At 38.4% G+C, this 20755-nt stretch overlaps 2 protein-coding genes across 6 annotated transcripts in view; both read right to left on the bottom strand.

Annotated features, from left to right (window-relative positions):
- The window catches only part of fam13b (family with sequence similarity 13 member B), a 47320-nt gene extending 35299 nt beyond the window's left edge, over positions 1 to 12021 (bottom strand). For 4 of the 5 annotated variants that reach the window (XM_053631040.1, XM_053631042.1, XM_053631044.1 and 1 more), the window contains exons 1-5: positions 11794 to 12021; positions 9787 to 9879; positions 3352 to 3513; positions 2784 to 2964; positions 97 to 309 (exon numbers count right to left, since the gene is read on the bottom strand). In XM_053631040.1, the coding sequence (XP_053487015.1) occupies positions 97 to 309; positions 2784 to 2934 (364 nt within the window). In that variant the 5' untranslated portion in view covers positions 2935 to 2964; positions 3352 to 3513; positions 9787 to 9879; positions 11794 to 12021. The remainder of the gene's footprint in view (positions 1 to 96; positions 310 to 2783; positions 2965 to 3351; positions 3514 to 9786; positions 9880 to 11793) is intronic. The other variant, XM_053631041.1, reaches the window with a different exon arrangement.
- Positions 12022 to 13972: 1951 nt separating this feature from the next.
- cxcl14 (chemokine (C-X-C motif) ligand 14) lies at positions 13973 to 20471 on the bottom strand. Its single transcript, XM_053631372.1, has 4 exons — positions 20174 to 20471; positions 18174 to 18279; positions 16068 to 16181; positions 13973 to 15358 (listed from the first exon to the last, which is right to left on the bottom strand). The coding sequence occupies exons 1-4, from the start codon at positions 20235 to 20237 to the stop codon at positions 15343 to 15345; spliced, it is 300 nt and encodes a 99-aa protein (XP_053487347.1). The 5' UTR covers positions 20238 to 20471; the 3' UTR covers positions 13973 to 15342.
- Positions 20472 to 20755: the final 284 nt, after the last annotated feature.

Raw genomic sequence — 20755 nt, 5'->3', positions numbered from 1 at the left:
ACGCAAAGCGAAACAAACAAACAAAACCCACACTGAGCATGGCAATGTTTCAAAGTAATCGGGCATTCCGTAAAGAAACTGAGAACACACTTTCACCTTGATAAAGTTGCAGTATGTGTGTTTGTAGGTCTGCAGGGATGATGGGCTCAGGGAGCTCCTGCAGGAAGAGGCGCAGCAGGCTGACGGCTGAGGCCAGATCTGCCTCCTTCTCCAAATTCACCTCCTCACCACTGTCATAGCGCTGCCGCAGCCATTCAACTTGCTCGGCGTTTCCGTTCACCAGGAACAGACCTTCAAGGCCCAGACCCCCTGTGAACACATACACATACACACATTGTTATTTTGCAGGACCAAGGCCTGTTTACCGCTTCATGCTATGCTGCAATGCTTGGAATTTTTAAAAGATAAAATTTAAAGCAAGAAGGGTCACACCTATTCAAAGGCAGATCATGTCAAGCTCGAGGCTGGATTTTAGACACTGGCATTAGCGTACAATCCACATATAGAGGACTGTTTTGTTATAAGCCTGATGGGAAAATCTCATTAACTAAAAGTTATTCTCTGCATTGTTGGAATTATTGCAACTCGGTTGTTTATCGTCGTAATTAGATATTAATTAACTCAGTCTTGATTTTAAAAAAAAAAAAACCAACAACAAAAAAACTGTTTCTCAACACACAGGATTATGTCATGGCACTTGCAACCATCTAGGAGTAAAATTTATCTGATATAAATTAATGATCTCTTCTCAGTAGGTAAAGATCACAAAAAGTTTGTGGTCAAGAGTAGGCTGTCTTCACATGCCTAAAATAACTTGTGTTCCATGACCGACAGCTTACAGCACACTTGAATGTGGCCCTAAATACCTAGCAGCTCTAGTATATGTTAAAAACAAAACTTGTTCTGCCTGTTGTCCTTGAGCCAAAATCAAATCAGCCACCATTTTCAGAATTAGCCCTTGACGTACATACTTGGCTGTCAAAAAAGTCTACTACGTTTTGGACATAACTGTTGACCACATTTACAATTCTATCTCCAGAAATGTTGTTGGAAAATAACAAAAGCTGCTTTCACTGCTGAGGCCCTGGGGGTCTAGATTGTGCTGGTTTATACATCACTAGAACTATAATTAGCATGCAGAAAGTGTTTTGCCTGGGCAGAAGCTGCTTCTTTAAATCCCAGATGCCGCTAGAAGATAACCACTTACCTGATGGGAGTTCTCACTAGCATCCTCACAGAAATATAACAGAGTTATTGCTGCCTGTTGTATTTAATTACACTTCCTCCTGCACTATGTTCTAATGAACTGAAGGGAGATGCCACTGGGCAGACTTTACAGGGGTGGACTGCTACATGGAAATAACTGCACAGGTGACCATCCAAGTCATAGTCCACCTCGGTCATATTTTTAAAGGACTTTTTAAAAGAAGCAATCATAAAGTCAATAAAAACACTATTACTATGAACAACAGTATAATTCTGCCAGGAAAGACAAGATGTTTGCATGTACTGTCAAGTTCAAATGTAACACTTCATAATTCATTGTACTGTTTCGTAGTTGTTGTGTTTTACATTAAGAATAATAATGAATTGCCGCTAATTAGAAAGTGAAAGTGAAATGCAAAGGGCCATAAGGGTATTCATAAGTGAGGGGGAAAAGCATTTACATTTAAGTCTATAGTCCTAATGCATGCAGCAGCATGTCAGTTGCGAGTCAAAATCCATGAAGCTTCTTGCTGCCAATGAACACTGACCACGTTTACATGGACAGCAGTAATCTAATTATTAACCTTACTCTAAGTGAGATAATAATGTGATTAAGGTGTTTACACGAGTTGCTTTTAGAATATTCCTTTCATGTACCCATTTTACATGTTATAGAACATAATTAGATTAACGGCACACGTCATTATGTCACCGCACCACGCTGTCTGACGTTCCTCCAGAATTTCACTTATCAACATACAGTTTGTTCGTTATGGCACCGTATACAGTTTTGGGTGTTTTTACTAAATTTTTTTTACGAAAGCTTCAAGTGCAGTTAATTATTTGTCATGCTGTACGTGCAAATAGACGACTGCTTGAAGCTGTGGGCTGCGCCAAAACCACGTACTTAACTACTATATAGTAGCCGAGATTCATGTATTTTTCCCCACTACAGGCCTATAGTAGGCAAGTATGCGGTTTGGGACGCAGCCGTACTCTCTTGTTCACCGTAAAATGTTGAGCACTGCCGTGTGTGTACGTGTCCTGTCGCAAAATGCGGTGAAAACTCCCACACGACGTTAATAATGTGATTAAGGTGTTCACATGTCTGTAATACACGTCCATAATGCGACTAAAACAGGAGTACTCCACGTGTCTTAATTCGATTAGTGCTTACTTCGAGTATGACCTTAATCAAATTAAGGTAATTAAAAATTGCTGTTTACATGGTAGTTTCTTAATCACAGTATTGTCTTAATCGGGTTAATAGTGGATTATTGTTGTCCATGTAAACGCACTGATTGTGCTTTTTCTACACTCCTTTAAGAAACATGGGAGAGGTAAAAAATCTCATCGGAGATAGAACTGAATATGTGGCGAATGTCATTAAATAGATGAGCCAACCATGTTCCAACATGCAAATGGAGACCATGCAGTTTACCAGTGGAAGGGACGGGGCATGTAGGTCTGGAGGTTTTTTCTAATTTGCATATTCACTGAACCTGGATTTCTCTGTAGATTTCTTGTAGAACACCACATTTTATGCCATTTAAAACGAGATGCCAGCTCCGACTCACCATGCTCCTCAATGTACTCTACGATGGTCCTGACCAACAGGGGGACCTCGTGGCCTGGCTGGCCGCTCTGCTGCACCTCCTCCAGAGGGATACCGAACACCCTGGCTGTGCTGAGGGACTCGCTCAGGGTACGAGAGAGGCTCTTCCTCATCGCTTCCACAGCCGCACCACGTCAGTCGCTCTGCATGGCAGACAGACACAAAAAAGTCACGGAAATGCTACAAATACAACAGCAAAAACAAAGCAGGCCGAAGCTGAAACGTGGAGACATGGAGCCGAGTTACATAAGTGAGGTGACAAGGTTATGTAAAATGAACCGACAAACATGGTACGCAGACCACACTGACGGTAGCAGGAAGCTGAGCTGCAAGGCTACTCATCACATCCTATCCTTATCAACACATATCACATGACATAATATAATACACCTAGCAGAATACTTTTTCATGGTCTAGTTTTCTTTTTAGCTTATGTACCATTTCAAGGTACTTTCATTAAAAAAAAAAGACAGCAGTAATAATAAGCGCTGATTCTTTAACATGGAAATGAAAAATAGAATATTACTCACCGTGTTTTGATTTAAAAATCCAGATGTTTGCTGTATCCGCTGCTCTACTCACTAGCAGTAAACTGAAAGACCATCTATGGCTGCTTCAGGTTATGGCAAAAGATGAGCCTGTAGTTCCTCATTGACGGACCGCAAATCCTGTACAGGACGTCAGTAGTTAAACTGAAGAGAGAGGACAGCAAACAGGTATAATGAGTAAAATTAATTAACTATTAACTCGATCATAATTAAGGTCACTAACACACAAGTAAAGGTCACATCCTGTGTTAACAAAAGACTAAAAGGCATTCCTGGCATTTCATCTACATAAAAACACTAAAAAGAATATAATCCAAAACATTTGGTCCAAAGTGCCATTTAATGCATTTAATGTGTTTGCATGCATGACACATTTTATGGGGGGAAAATGGTTTAAGTAAGATATTTAAAAGGCTGTTAATACATGCACCAGGAGAGAATAGTCAAAAGTCTCCACACATAGGGAACACTTTTTAACAAACTGTCCTCCAAACTTCTTCATGCCTTTGACAAAAGAAGAACGTATTGAAATCGTTCTCATGGCTGGATCAGGAAGTTGTCTCAACGTCGCAATGAATATGCAATTACATGCATAACATGTGTTATAAATACATCCATGTGTTAACATGAGTTCATCATGAGCGGGAGAGACGCAGTGGTCTCCAACCCTCTTCCTGCAGGTTTCATCTCCAACCAAACTCTAATACACCTGTTTCAGTTGATCAAGAACTTCTTATGGCAATGATGAGATGGTCCGGTGGGCACAAATATGGTTGGAGCTAAAGTCTTCAGGAAGGTACAGGGTTGATGACCACTAGTGTACTGTGAACAAAGTGACATTTTGCTAAAAAGTATTAATTTCCCCTCTGCATGGAGACTTTTAGGACATCCTGTAGTTCTAATAAGAATTCTTTTTAATAAAACAAAAATAAAACATTTTGTTCCAATGTTTCAACAGAATTTTCTTTTGTGTAATGTTTATTTTATGAATTAATATGAATTCATTTTTGCTCATCTTTATGACTCGGAAGGGCACTGAAGGACAATGTATATAAAACCCAACATTCAAACTGAAATAAGTTAGCTAACAATGTCTAACCTCACGAAAGGTTGAATATCCGGCCTACCTACTTAAACAAGCTTGACGTCTGTAACACTCCTCTCAGTCCCCCTTCTAAACATGGCATCGGTTTATTAGTTACTGAATTCCCTCAATCAGCATTCACACAAAGCTCTTTTGAGATTCGCAAAGCGGCCCACTTCACATGCCTACCAACTGTGTAATTACACACCCTTGCAAACTTTGTGAATGATCTTTTATATATATTTATACTTATAGCTGCCTACTGTAGTATCACCTGAATAAAATGAGGCCAAACTGCTTCTAAAACTGAGCTGAAAGATGTGAAGTGCAAACATCTTAGCTTTTGTTCAACAGAGAGGAGCTCTGCTATTAATCCCACAAATCGAAAGCGATGACCTTTTAGCTCACAAAGTCTGACATTGTTGGAGAACTTTATGAGGCAGGCAAAGTGCCATCACTGAGTGGTGCGTTTTTTTCTTTTTTTCCAGTTTAAGTACCATATGTTCCATTCTTACATTTTTCCGTTGTTCTGCGACGCAGTATTTTGTATTATACATATACACACACATCTCAACAGACAGGTTTGTTCAGTGACTGTTCCCATTCAAGCATTAGTGCTGCACCAGAGACAAGCATAAATCATCTAAATTCACTAACTTGTGTACACGCTGGTTACAGAGATGAGATCTCGCGTGCATGTAATTAATTAGTAAAGATGGATCTATTTAGGAGATGGCTGAACGACAGCCATGTTAATGACAGGGGAGCAGGTCACAGAGAGAGCAGCTCTGAGCATGTGGAACTGAATTTATGCATATAACTTTCACTAGCTCTGCTCAAGTTCAATTGGATTTTGACCAGAAAATGATGCACGTCAAACTCATTATAACTTGTAACTGAACGTGTTTGCATTTTATACGCTAGAGTTCCACAGAGATTGCAAATAACCTTCCTGCACAATAGTGCGTCCTGTTTCGCCCACCAAACACAAGCACTATGGCTACAGCAAAACAACCAATCTGTTGTCATTACACGAATCTCAGTGCGTCTACAGGATGAAAAGAGAGCTTTCTTTGTGGCAAATGGAAATTTCCACTCTGATGCACTAACCCTCAAAACACTTTGCAAAGAGGAAACACAAAATTAAGCACTAATAATTAGCATGGGCGGTGGGGGGGTGGAGAGAGAGAAGCCGGCAAAACTTTTGCAAAATTCAAAATGGACCACACAGAGCAGAGAGACCGGTAACAGCAAACTACACATGTTCTCTGGGGAATTTTACTATTTCATTTCTCCGAAGTGTCCAACTTCTTAGGAAACATGAGCTCAATCAAAATTCCCCAACTACAAAAATAAGAAGACCTACAATAAATGATATTTGACATCATACAGACATACAGAAATGTTGGATCATTTTAAGTAAACATTTTATGTTTTTTGAAGTACTGCAACTTTCTTCTACAAAATACTGGTTTTAAAATTATTGGCAAGCCAACAATCATCTCTCTGTTTCATGTTGAATGTTCTTTTTCCCATGGTAATGGATGCCGAAGGGATTTTACATGTGTACAAACTAGGGCTGCACAATTATGGCCAAAATGATAATCCTGATTATTTTGATCAATATTGAGATCTCGATTATTTATCACAATTATTCATTATGCATCGTGCTAGTGTCATGATTTCCCCTCGCGCAAGCGCTGGAGCTCGCAGAGAAACTGGAAGCTCAAGTGCTTAAATGTTAACTCCATTTCCGGGTTTTGGCACTACAAAATGACGTCAGCCCTGCGCCTCTCTATGTGATTAGCAGTAAGTGTAGGAAGCGCTTGATTCGAGTGGAGAAAACTGCGGAGTTTTCTATGAGCGGAGGACAAACTTTAAATGTCAATATCGCAGTCGATCATGTTCATTTAATCGTGGGCAGTCAACATTGTAATCGTGATCGATATCCGATTAATTGTGCAGCCCTACTGCAAACAAAAAAAGAGCAAATGAAAAATAAGATTACATTTTCAAAAATGAAAGCAGCTACAACCTTCATTAAGTTTGAATTTGTTTGGATTCTGACATTTGCAAATACTCCACATGGGTGTCGATTTTGGCACATACAGTGCCCTCCAGTAATATTGGCACCCTTGGTAAATATGAGCAAAGAAGGCTATGAAAAACTGTCTTTATTGTTTAATCTTTTGACCTTTTGTTTCACAAATTCACAAAATAATCTGCTCTCAGGGATATCAAACAAAACACAGGTTTATTTATAAAAAAAACAACAAACAAACAAAAAAAAACCCTCTGTTAAATATAGGTGTCCAACAATTATTGGCACCCTTTTAGTCAATACTTTATGCTACCTCCCTTTGCCAAGATAACAACTCTGAGTCTTCTCCTATAATGCCTGATGAGGTTGGAGAATACATGGCAAGGGATCTGAGACCATTCCTCCATACAGAATCTCTCCAGATCCTTCAAATGTTGAGGTCCCTGCTGGTGGATTCTTCTCTTCAGTACACCCCACAGGTTTTCTATGGGTTTCAAGTCAGGGGACTGGGATGGCCATGGCAGCACCTTGATTTTGTGGTCAGTAAACCATTTTTGTGTTGATTTTGATGTTTTGGATCATTGTCCTGCTGGAAGATCCAACCACGGCCTACTTCAAGCCATTCTGTCCATTTTCAATGCTTGTGCGATTTTCTTATAGCCACTTCCCATTTTGTGAAGCTCAACAACCTTTTGCTGCACATCACAGCTATATTCCTTGGTCTTACCCATTGTTATGAACGACTAAAGGAATTTGGCCTGTGTGTAACCTCTAAATATTTCTGTGAAATTTTTAAACAAAAGATCAAAAGGTTAAACAATACAAAACTAATTTTCACAGCCTTCTTTGCTCATATTTTACCAAGGGTGCCAATTTTAGTGGAGGGCACTGAGTATGACAGAAAATACTATTATTGAAAAAAGGAGGTCTAACAAGAATTACTTTTGACAGAACAAATAAATAGAAATCTATTGTTTGAGTAGATATTTATATAATATTAATACTAATACTACTAATAGTAATAATGTTATAAATATTGTATTTATACAATAATATTAAACCTCATACAATTATTTGATTAACTTCATATTCTAATCTAAAAATTTCACCTTTCTCTTCTGGTCAAAAAATATTTTTAGGCAGGAGTCAGATATTTGCTTTTGTGCTGCTTTATTTTGATCTGTTCTCTTGCCTGTGCATCTATGTTACGCCTTGAGAAAACAAACCGCACTCTCACCAAACACAACAGGAAGTATGCTCATATTTCAGTTTCGTTACTGGGGAGAGAGAAACAAACAAAAAAAAAACCCTACGGCAATTAAAACATGTTTGTTTTGGCACTAACTGACCAGGAATTCAGTGACCATTTTTATAGCATTATCCCAGATAACTGCTTACACACACACACATACACACACACCCATATGGTACTCCAACTGTTTCCCCGGCTCATTGTGGGATGAGTCTGAAAAGAAGCTGTCGCTTGGCACAGAGGCCTTCATCTGGGCCAAGTAAGAGATAGAAATCTCCTTGAGGACAGCTGGCTTTAGCTGTAATCTGTATGACACACATTCAGCATGTTTTAAAGGGCAGGCCACCTTTGCACAGCATCACGCAGTACAGCAACCAGAGCCTGCGAGAAGTTATTCTAGCATCCGCTTTTCTGTTTTGGGAAGCGAGTTGGTTTCATGCTGGTGTGAATGCATGGGTTTGTCTCATCTTTCAGATATTCTGTTCTTGCCTCTTCAGGGGATCTTGGTTTTGTTTGGCCACAGCGTGCAAGAAAATAAATGATGATCATTGCATGTGTGTGTGTGTGTGCACGCAGAAAATCACAATATGTTGCAACGGTGTTTAACTATCACTTAATACCCTTGAATAATGTGTTGAAAGAGACTGGAGGAGATAACGAGTCGAACATGGAAAAATTATCAACAAACACATGATTAACTGCCACACGTCACTTACTCCACCTATTGTCATGTGCTATATCAGTGGGGTGGGTGATAAGGCCAATTATATCACTTTACAAGAGCTGAAGGCATTTTCCATGATGCACAATCTGGATTATGAAATTTAGGCTAACACAGCACCAACTAAATAGTTGTGCTGCATTAAACAAATAGGTTAATGTAAGGTAATACATAAAAAAAACCCCAAACAATTAGGCACAAAAATATATTTAAGTGTTTAATCGGGTGCTTCAGGACACTGGGAGTGGAGTTGATCAGTAGGTCATTGCATATATGCATTGCTGATGTGTGTGATATCTCTCAAAAACACATTGTGATCTAGTGCGATATGGAAATACATATCGTAGGATTACAGAAAAAATGTCCACTGATAAATACAGTGCCCTCCACTAATACTGGCACCCTTGGTAAATATGAGCAAGAAGGCTGTGAAAAATTGTTTAACTTTCTTTTGTTAAAAAGAATTCACAAAAATACTCTGCTCTCATGGATATCAACAAAGGTTTATCAAAAAAAGTACATTCCCACTGATATTTAAAAAAAAAAAAATTAGTACACCTGGGTAACTAGGAACAGGAAATTGCTCAGCCATGACTTCCTGTTTCAGGGATAAAAATATGAGGTAACACATGGATCAAATTCCCTTAGTCATTCATCACAATGGGTAAGACCAAAGAACAGAGCTGTGCTGTGTGGCAAAAGGTTGTTGAGCTTCACAAAATGTGAAGTGGCTATAAGAAAATAGCACAAGCATTGAAAATGTCCATTTCCACCATCAGGGCAATAATTAAAAAGTTCCAGTCAACTGGAAATATTATGATTAAACCTGGAATTGGACATGTGTCTATATTGTCTCAACGCACTGTGAAGAGGACGGTTTGAGTGGCTAAAAAATCTTCAAGGATCACAGCTGGAGAATTGCAGAAGTTAGTTGCGTCTTGGGGTCAGAAAGTCTCCAAAACTACAATCTGAAGTCACCTACATCACCACAAGTTGTTTGGAAGGGTTTCAAGAAAAAAAGCCTCTACTCTCATCCAAAAACAAACTCGAGCATCTTCAGTTTGCCAGACACTACTGGAACATTGTAGTGGCTCTTTAACATTTTGAACAAAAGATCAAATGTTTAAACAATAAAGACAATTTTTCACAGCCTTCTTTGCTCATATTTACCAAGGGTGCCAATATTAGTGGAGGGCACAGTATCTTCCTACATGACAGAACAGGCATCAGCCCAACTAAAAGATGAGGAAAATGCACCTAAAAAAGGAGCTACTTCTGTCGTTTGAAAGTGGTTTGAGTATAACAAATCAGACACTGACCAGAAAACGGTCATTTGTAAGGTATGCCGCAGATCAGTCCCCGCTTCCGAATCGAACACGACAAACCTCTTCTATCCGGGAGATTCCTGAAACCTGAAGTTAAATAGTGTTTTAATACTTACTTTTCAGATTTTATGTTCATAGTGTTCCCATTTTCACAGTCTTACATTTTTCTTGTTATCGTCTTGCAAATAAAAGGAGAAATTGTTGTTATGTACACATAACAACTGATAAGAATTGACTTGATTAGTCCAGTATAATGCAAATGGCAGTGTTATAACAATATATCATTTAAATTGGCATAATTTATACCACAATACAATTTATCTGAAAGTATGATAGGTATTGGCAACACTGGCCCACTTCACGGATACTCACAGGAACACATAGCTGAAATAAAATCAATCGTTTTTGGCACGGTACATGAAAAAAACACCAAAGACCAATTCTTTTCTTTTTGTTTACTTTCATTTTGTTATCAAACGCAAAGGTCATGATGCTTTTGCCATATTTATCCATATTTATCATCTATATCTGAATCCACAACAATACAGAATGTAGGGCCTTGAGTTTTTCTGCTTCACTCAGTGTCTCAGTCATTTGGTAAAGGCAGATACTCACGTACGATTCAAATTTAAGCTACAATCTATGCAAGGGACCAGAATTATCTCTCTGTCCTTACTCAGCTTGGCTGAAACGCAAATATGACCTTTTATACCTCTGCCAACATACAGATCATGTTTACATAAGTGTGGGTTAAGTGAGTGGTTCTCAAACTGGGGTCTGTAGAAACCAACATAAGAGGTCAAGCCATTCAAAGTAATTATATTTATCACTGAATCCTTATAGATCTGGTCCTGTTGACTGGAATTGAATAGGAACCTGAATAACTCATAAAACAAGCAGTATAAGCAGTCCAACTGCCCATAAGGTGGAAAGTTCTGGAAAGTTCTATGCACCAGTCCATAAAACTATAACTGAAACTGAAAATGAGCCTGATATTCAAATAGCCTGATTATACTTAGAAAATAACTATTGAGGGGGTTTGTAAAATTGTATTTACAGTTAAAATGGCGTCTGGGGCTATTGAGTAGCTACAATGTGTGAGGAACACGAACACACACACACACACACACACACACACACACACACCATAACCACAACGAAACTTTACACCAAGCTTAATGAAAATGATGAAGACAGGGATTGGGCTGAAGCAGAATATAATACACACACCACACAGATAATGCTTTAATATCGAGCTCATATTAGCCAAATAAAACGGAAGTGGCAGCGACATGCAGCCATAACTAAGTTATAATTATTAATAGCTCATGTTCGCTAGTAAATTAGCTTAGCTGGCTGAATTTGACAGGTCAGGATGAGTTAGCAGATACACTAACCGCGTAACTCAATACAGTCAATGAAAAGTTTCACATTAACAAAACATTTAAGACACTTTAATATCTAGCTAAACAGCTAACGTCCATTTCCAGAAAACTGAGGTGAACACAGAGGTAACGTTATTCTCAACGAAACAAAATTGTGCTCGCATTCATTCAGACACACGTCCCGCCTAGCTGGAGAGATAAACTAATAACAATGTGGGTGTGAAATTAATAATAATAATAATAATAATAATAATAATAATAATAACAGAACTACGGTAAAGGACATCCTCAAAGAGTCGTGTAACTAGCTCTGCCTGTGATGAGCACTGGAATGTAGGTTTATTGCATTATTGGTGCAGATGGTAGAAACAAAGCGTAACATTTTAAATAGAATAATAATTAAAAGACAACCGTTTTCAGAACTACATATCTAAGGGGAAAATGGTTAGAGTGTATTAAAGTAGAATAATACAAGCACGAGAGAATATAGGCCAGCTGGATTGTACTTGAAGTGGTCATTCGGGTCGCAAGCTAGCAAGCTAAGACAGTAAGTAAGGCAGCTAGCAACAGCTCGAAGCTAGTTACTCTGATGGTATCGAGAAAGCTGAACACTTACCAGGTCAAATCTGACGACAATCGAGAGCAACAAATTGCTTTTTTTTGCAATTTGTCGTCCCACAGAGCTCCTTTATACAACAGCGAAAGACTAGCTAAGATACCCAAATTGCATGCTCAGCTTTTCTAGCTCATTCCTTGTTCGCTTAAAATGGAGTGAAAAGCTTTAGAGCCGTCGCGAATTCGTTTACAGTACTGCCCAAATTCAACACACCCACAGTGGACAGAGGCATCCCAAAATCCTGGCCCCGCCTCTCACTCTGCGCATGCGCACTCGACTCGACAGCCTCCAGCATCCGCTGCCTGAGAACTTCACAGACACGGCGTTGTTTCTAGAAATTTCGGTTTCGACGATTTTCGCGGTGCTTATCACATAGGCGGAATAAAAGGAATGATAAAGCAGGGCAGTCCAAACATTTCAGGTAGACTGAGGCAAGTGGACGAGTATGACATTTCAAGATTTACAAACAAACAACTTTCCATTTCTCCCGACCATGAGTGATGTTTACACTTTATTTTTTAACATAAAAATATGTTAATCTTTATAATATGTAGCATATGTAATCATCAATTGTACCCTAAATTAATTTTTGTATTGAAATCGGTGTTTTGTTTTATATATTTTTTTTTGTTTAATCAGCGTTCATCGACAAGTTTACCCACAATGCCGTGCGACTACTTTCTAATAGTGGTGCAGTGGGATTACTTATTAAGCCCTTGCTGTGACTGATGCAGTATCACTTTAGTCAGACTCATAGTCAGTTTTATATATATATATATATATATATATATATATATATATATATATATATATATATATATATATACTCTACGATTAGCATGCAGTTTAAGAGGTTTACTACAGCACCACAGGGGTCAACACACCAGATCCAAATCTTTGGCTTATTAGTTTCATGGGTTGAATTTGTGTCAGAAGAAGGAAAACACAGATCTCTAAGTCTGTGGCATCCAGAATGTGAGTTTGACACTCCTGATGAAGTTAAACTAATGTATAACTTTATAGACCTAATTTTCAAGATCTCCATACAGCACTCGTCATTAGTTGTGAATAATCTAATGTAAGGTAACTTGCCAGTTTTTAACAAGTAGCACGTAGGGTCTTTAATCACCATCATGAACTTGGCCTAGGCTGAACAAGAGCACCACCCTATGTTGAATGGTGGGCAGTGCATACAAACTGCCCTTTTGCTTCTACTCCTTTTCCTCACCTCAGATCCAATTTAGTCAAAGACAAGTGAGAAATTCTTTGGACATCTGGACTTTTTAAAAAAAACACTTCTTTTAACAATCCTAGCCTTCCAAATCAAACTGTGCATGGGCGAAAGACCTTTTCCAGAGCAGAATCTGGAAAACATCAGAAATTCCTAACATGAATTCAGTTAACACATCAATCATATACTGCACTACTGCCACCTGCTGTTTATATGCAAGTGTAACACCATGGTTTGATATCCAATGTGCACCCACCGTCCACTTTACTAGGAACACCTGTACACCTCCACATTCATGCAGTTATCTAATCAGCCAATCATGTGGTAGCAGCGCAATGCATGTGAAAATTTGATTTCTGTGACTTTAACCGTGGCATCGGTGTTGGTGCCAAATGGGCTGGTTTGAGTATTTCAGAAACCGCTGATCTCCTGAGAATTTCACACACAGCAGTCTCTTAGAGTTTACACAGAATGGTGCGAAAAACAAAAAAGATTGTGTGAGCAGAGGGTCTGCAAGATGAAACACCTTGTTGATGTGAGAGATCAGAGGTGAATGAGTGACAGTTCTGTGGGTGGAAATGCCTTGTTGATAAGAGAGGTCAGAGGAACATAGCCAAACTGGTTCAAGCTGCCAGGATGGATATAGAAACTCAAATAATCCCTCTTTAGAACCATGGAGAGCAGAAAAGCATCTCAGAACATCATGCTCAAAACATCAAACCTTGAGGTGGATGGGATACAGCAGCAGAAGACCACATCAGGTTCCACTCCTGTCAACCAAGAACAGTAATCTGAGGCTATCATGGGAACAGAGTCACCCAAACTAGACACTTGAAGATTGGAAAAAGACCAGGTGATTTCCCCCCTAATCTTCAACTGTCCACTATATAAATTATATACTTAGTATAATGTGAACAGGACTAGAATAACACAGAGTCAGAATAAGAGTCATTTAAATAGTTTTATTGCTGTGCTTGTACATTACACTCCTTGGAATGCAACTGAAGCAGTGTTTGGTGGGTAAACCCAAACACAAAGGCTGGAATATTTTTGTTATTGTATATTTAAATAGTGAAACAACTTTAAAATACAACATATAATTCTACTATGAAATTCTAAACGAATCACCTAGGCCAAATGTTCTGTATTTACAAGATGCATACTTCTCGTACATATAATTTACATGACAATCCATTCAGTGGAAATAATCTACCAGACTTGTCATACCAAATAAGCCTGAGTAATAAAAGCCTTATAGAAGAGGCCCACATAGACCATGGAATGGTGGTGGAGAATTTATGATGAGCTAGGATTGAATACAGAGGTTTAGGTAAACAAACTGACTTACTGTAGGCCTCAAAATTCACATGCTCATTTCAGAAATGTGTGCATGGAGAGGTTAAACCTCAGTAGTGTTTGGAGGAAGAAATGGAGTGCAATAAGAACATGTTCCCTCAGATATTGTAGATAAACTATATGAGGTTTTAAATGACTCTCTAGTGTATGTAACTGTGCAGAGATGTTCATGAAGATAAATGAAAGGTTTCGCAAATCTGTGCCGATGAGCACACTCTTGGCAGTGCTAACTGAAAATATTTGCTTTGCTCACAATTCTGTTTTTTAACTCATTTTACCTGCTGTATGGTGGTATGGCACACAGTAAACAGTTACAAGATATTTATATACATACATACTCCCTTTTCAAATATGGTTGTGCTCTATATCACCACATATGAAACTAATTTTACTGAGATATCAAAATAACATAAGGTCTGTATTCACGTACGGACGACTGGGGAAGTGAATAACCCCTTTAGATCTCTATGTTGTTTAAACCATCTGGACACTACTGTATGGCTTCTCTCAGGTAGTTAAATAACATTTGTGGCAGAACCCTTTTACATACCACAACACAATGACTCAGACCAAAAATAAATGAGAAGCCTATATCAGGGGATTAAAAACATTCCAGCTGAAAAGGTAGTGATCACTCGCATCTAAATCTGATTCACAGACCTTCTTACACGGCCTTTTTTTTTTTTTTGCAAGTCTAACACGTGGAATAAATTCATAGTGCTTGTTTTGGACCACAATTATGTTTGAAATGTGAATAAGATTTTTATTTTTATTTTTTGGGAAGACAAGTGTCTTCCTAGACATTGTTCCTGAAGAAAAGGTCTTGTGCTTGGTAAGCTTGTCTGAGCAAATGCCTCGCGATTCTTGGAAAACTGGTCCTCTGCTGATCCACAGATGCACAATGGTGGGTTTGTACATTCCACAGAACTTTCAACCTCCGTAACTCTTCACACTATGGCATTTTAGGCTTCATACACCCTGTAAAACAAATGGAATCAAAAAAAATTTTGGTCTTGGTAGAAATTGCAGACATCAGAGAAAACTGATTTAAATCTTTTAGGTATTCCACTGTCTAATCAGCTGACATAGTTAGAAAAGTTATAAATACATATGGGGATGTTGAGGGATAACACCTGCTTCCTCTGAGACACATGAAGCCAGCCAACTACATCACAATTGCATGATATTGCACTTAGAGGAAAGTGCCATTTGCCCTCTTCCTCATAAATAAGCTTACAGATGCTCATGATTGGCTAGTGCCTATGTGAATGCCAGGGGAGAGAGAGTATGCTATCCTCCCACTCAGAGAGCATGGACAATTTTGCTCCATTGGTTCCCGGCCATGGAGGAACCTGTGCCTTGTTATTACTTAATCACACTGTGTATATATACCATATTTCTGGTTTATGTCCTTGGTCATGGGGTGTTCTTCTTTAATGTTTTTTGCCTATCTAGTATGTGTTTTCCCAGATCTGTATTGCACATTTTTCATTAAAACCTTTTGAGTCATCATAACTTTTATTAGTACTTAATATCTTTGTATCACACACTGATTCAGTCAAAATCTAGGACTGTAAAGGACAGTGTTCCTGCAATTTCATACTAATAAAAGATATTTTGCTATCCAGTGAAGCCAAAGGCAAGTGTGTTTTGTATTTGATATTGTTCTGTTGGTGTTGCCATTTACTTGTGCTTGTCCTTCATGATCTTAAACCATTTGACCAGGTTCTTGGTGCTCTGTAGTCTGGGGTGCAGGCAGTATTCCTGACCTTTGAAACGGGACACATTCTCCATGGTGACGCTGAGCAACAGAGAGAGCAAAAAAAAAAGAAAAGAAAAGAAAGGAGCATGGGGATGGGTTGGAAGAAGGAGAGGGAGGGGGGCAGACATGTATTCAGTCATAATCTGCAAACAGAAGACTATTTATACATTGTTTTGTTATTATTAGGTTCTTATATGGCCTGTGTCCAATCCTGTCATTATGAAGTGTGAGAGTATTATGACATGCAGTAATACCATTGTAATAACATTGTGAAGTAGCTAAAGGGGGACTGAGTATAGATAATTCTACCTTCGTCCTCTAAGTAATTCAAACCACTTTGTCCTCAGAGTGATCCGCTTAACATTTGCTAGGTAACAGAATCAAATCCAAGTAGCAAAGAACACAATCCTGCAGTTTTTTTAATTGGTCATAATAATCCTGCTAACCAATTAATAGTTACAGAAACCGATGAAATGTGCTGACTAAGACTTTGCTAAGTACGATCCTTTTCATTTGCTACTTAATCATACAGCACTGTAGCCAGAAGAGCCTTCTCTTGACACTTAACTCTTCACTACATTTGGAGAACAGAGAGTGAGAACTAATATGGGGCTTTGGAGGCTTCCAGAATGCTAAACTGTGAGAAAGAGTCTGCTGCCAGGCACTGGGAAAGAGAGAGTGAAGAGAGAGAGAGAGAGAGAGAGAGAGAGAGAGAGAGAGAGAGAGAGAGAGAGAATAGGGAGTCTTTCTGCAGTCAGCAAGATTGTTTTTCACTCAGACTAGAACCCACAATTTCATACAAATAGACCTTTTAATGCAGGATTACACTGAGGTCCTCTGGCATTGCGTCCAGAAAGAGAATTATGTAAGTGTGAGTGAAATATACGTTTGTCAATTTAGATTTTATAACACAGATCCCTCATATGAGAATGCTCATAATTATGAAAGACGGAGAGATACTACCAATTTAATAATCTTTTAACATGTTCACAATGTGCTTTTCTTAGTTTCGTGAATACTTTGTGTTGAAACATTTGAAACATACAGAACAAAAACCCTCTCCGAATTAAACTATTAAAATGCTGTATAATGTCTTTATTTAGGATGACACTTTTCTCACAGGAATAATTCATTAATTCATTCCCAAGTATTGTATACACATATTTCATTTATCCACATATCCCTGTAACTATGCAAATATGTATATACTGATAGTCTTTACTTTTCCTCTTGAATATTTTATCATTCATAACTCCTAAAAAGAACAGCAGGTGGCAGCAGTGTATACATTTTTTTTTTCAGGAACGCTTTCTTAAGCTGATATCCATCTGTGTACCTCCAGGCTTTCAACTTGAATGCAGCATAAACACGAGTATAAACAGGCAGAACAACATCCTGGTCTGTGTACACAAGGTGTATATTGCTATCTACTACTTCCCAGAACTGCAATAAATCGAATCATGCACAATAATATTTGGCCAAATTGCATTACAGCCCCAAATACTCTGGAATTTTGTTTTTATTTGTGTTTCACAATTTCCATTTGATGAAAAATTCCCTATAATCTTAAAACAGTTTAATACTATTTACTTAAAATAAATAAGGGCACAATATGTTTTCTTCGTTGCAATGAGGAAAAAAACCCAAAACAAGATAACATTACTAATATCATCCATCCATCCATCCATCCATCTTCAACTGCTTACTCCTTTTCAGGGTATTACTAATATCAGATAACTGATAATTGGAATTAAATAAGAGATGAGATGCCATTTGGAGTCTCATTGATTCTAATGTAACACAATGTCAATAATAAATGAGCAGTAAGCAGCTCCCCCGCAAACCTTCCCAGCTCTTAGTGATGGACACAGCCATCAGGTTACCATCTACAGCAAACACGCATTCTTTCTCTTTACACATTGGATATTGCCTTACTTTTATTATTTTCCCATACCGATGGATTGTCCTGTATGTAGGAAAATGACAACGGATGCAGGGTCAGCGAGAAAAGACAGAGGATTAAGCACTTACAATATCATCTTCTCCTGGCAGAAAGGATGTTTAGGCTTAATTTCAAGTTTTTGCACGTCCTTGTATCGTATCTTGGGGCCTTTCCTGGTGCATCTGCATTTGTATGCTGTAAGAAAAATAAAAAAAGTTGTTTGAATACGGAATGGTTATAGAAATACTTCAGAAAATAGTGTTTTTGAAGAGAAACACCTGCTCAAAATAATTCATGTAGTGTCCAATGGGATACTGATTGACCATACATTCTCAGAAATAAAGGTACCAAACTGTATCCTTACTGCTAGACTGGTACCATCAAGGGGGCATGTTTTGTACCCTTAGTATAGTATGTATATTGTACGTAGATACCTTTAACAAGAATTGGTAGGATCACTACTCTAAAAGCTAAGTAAAGGTACACCACATGAACATTCCTTGGAAAATGGTACAAAAGGTGCAAAAAAAAAAAAGATGTACCCTTGATGGTACCAATCCAACAACAAGGTATCTTTATTTCTGAGAGTGTATTGTGTAAATCCTTACAAATTTGCTTACAATAATATAATGTACCCTGTTATCTGTTAACAGGTCTAAACCGTGACATCTGATGTTTCCAGTATGTTCCACCACGCCGAGTCTGTGGAAGATGTACTTGCGTTTAGATTGCTGGCTTTAAAAAGGACGTGTGACCTACATCTTCTGCTCCACCAATCTTCTCCTGTTCCACTCAGCATCCTCCCGGGCCAGGGGCCAAAACTAACTCATCCAACACAATGAGCCACTATACACCACTGTTGTGCCAACTTTAAGTGCTCGAATAATTGTTTTTACTCAGAGCAAGAAAAAAATCCAGCTCTGACAGTTGTGCTGCTCTAAGCAGAGATAGTTTAACATGATATTGAGTTATAACCTTGACTATGTTCCTATAACACACTCAGGCACATGAATGAATCCAAACAGAAGGCAAGAATGAAGACAAGTCACCTTCATGCATAATATCCTAAAGTAACTAGTATGCCTGCTGTGATCTATCGTCAGACCCTCGAGAATACATCTTTCTATTTTTTTATGAACCTGTATTTATTTGTTGTTTTTTTTTACTTGCAAAAGTGCAGGAAGTGTACCTTTCTAGCAAACACAAAACATTTCCCTAGAATTAGCATTTTGTTCCCTTTTGATTTGTTTGTTTGTTTTTGTTTGGGAGGCTTGGTGGACCAATTTCATAACTTTCTGGGACTGTTTTATTTTGGTTAACAAGGTCAGTGCTGTTCCTGAATGTTCTGAGAACTTAAAAAACACAACGTTCTCCAACCCATTGCAGGTTACCACAAATTTCCTGAGATTTTTCAAATTATTTAAAGGTTGCCATAACATTAAGGGAACTTTCTCCCTGAGACTCCTGCAAAGTTCCCGAAAGGTTCGAATCTGATAACTTTACACAATTTGAACCTGATGGATCTGAGAACGTTCCCTTAATGTTCTGGGAACGTTACAAGCCAGCACAAGGTTCCTGAGAGGTTCAGCTTGTGTAGCTAAACGTTAGGAGAACGTTATCTGAAGCATCACAGGTTCTCATAAGGCTGATTAAAAGTTATGGGAACGTTGCTGGAATGTTCTCTGTGCAAAATGATATATTTCAGTAAAGAAAACATTCCTGGAACTTAAAAAAAAAAAGGTCTGTTGTCTCAGAACATTGTGGGAATGAAAAACAAATGTTTCCAGAATGTTCTGCCAAGCATTTGTTAACTGGGATTTGATTCTTTACTCTAGAAGCTAATTAAAGGTATAGGCTAACATTGGCCCTTAAGGTGAAACTATGTACTTGAAATCAGTTAAAAATACACAACATGGACGTTACCGTGTTGAAAAAATACATCCTACAAGTACCCCAGTCACAGAAAAGATACAGTTTAGTAGGCTTTTCCTGAGAATGTGGCAAATTGTACTGGTAACATATTAACTTCAACGGGTTTTTTTCCCCCACAGAAAGAACAGAAAAATATTAAGAAAACGAGAATATTTACCTTCTGTGTTGAGCGAATAAACTGCAATGACCAACAGAAGTAACGCGGCTGTGCAGCGATTCATCCCAGTGCAGGTTGAGGAGCTCCTCTTCAGCAGGGTTTCTATTCACCAAACTCACACGCTCTTAAACGTTAATATCCTGTCTCTCAGAAGTCAATGTCTTGTGACATGAACGTATGAAAACGGTCTAGTTTTGTCGTTCGGTGTGTTTGTGTGTCTCAGGAGATTACAGCCGTGAGCAGGTTGAAGTGATTCCACCACAGACTGTCCACGCATCTGACGGAGCGCTCGAGCGGCAGCTTTTAAAAAGGGCTCGCTCGCGCCTCATTAATATGCACAGCCAAGGAGACGATTTGTTGTTGTTGTTGTTGTTGTTGTTGTTTTTAAGCAAAGAGAAAGAAAGCAACCAAATCTAATTTTAAAGGGTTGTTGAAGAAATGGTTCGCTCGTCGTTAGGGGAGATAATTAGATAAGATTTTACGCCTTTTGTTTTCTTGGACTGGTTTCATTCAGGCGTCATTCAAACAAGATTATACACGCTTGTGGTTTGGCACTGCAGACTAGGCTAGACTTTATTTAGA

This window comes from Ictalurus furcatus, chromosome 8 (genome assembly GCF_023375685.1).
Source record: "Ictalurus furcatus strain D&B chromosome 8, Billie_1.0, whole genome shotgun sequence".
Classification (NCBI taxonomy): domain Eukaryota; kingdom Metazoa; phylum Chordata; class Actinopteri; order Siluriformes; family Ictaluridae; genus Ictalurus; species Ictalurus furcatus.
Note: the sequence above shows the minus strand (reverse complement) of the source record. Positions and strands in the feature narration are given on the sequence as shown.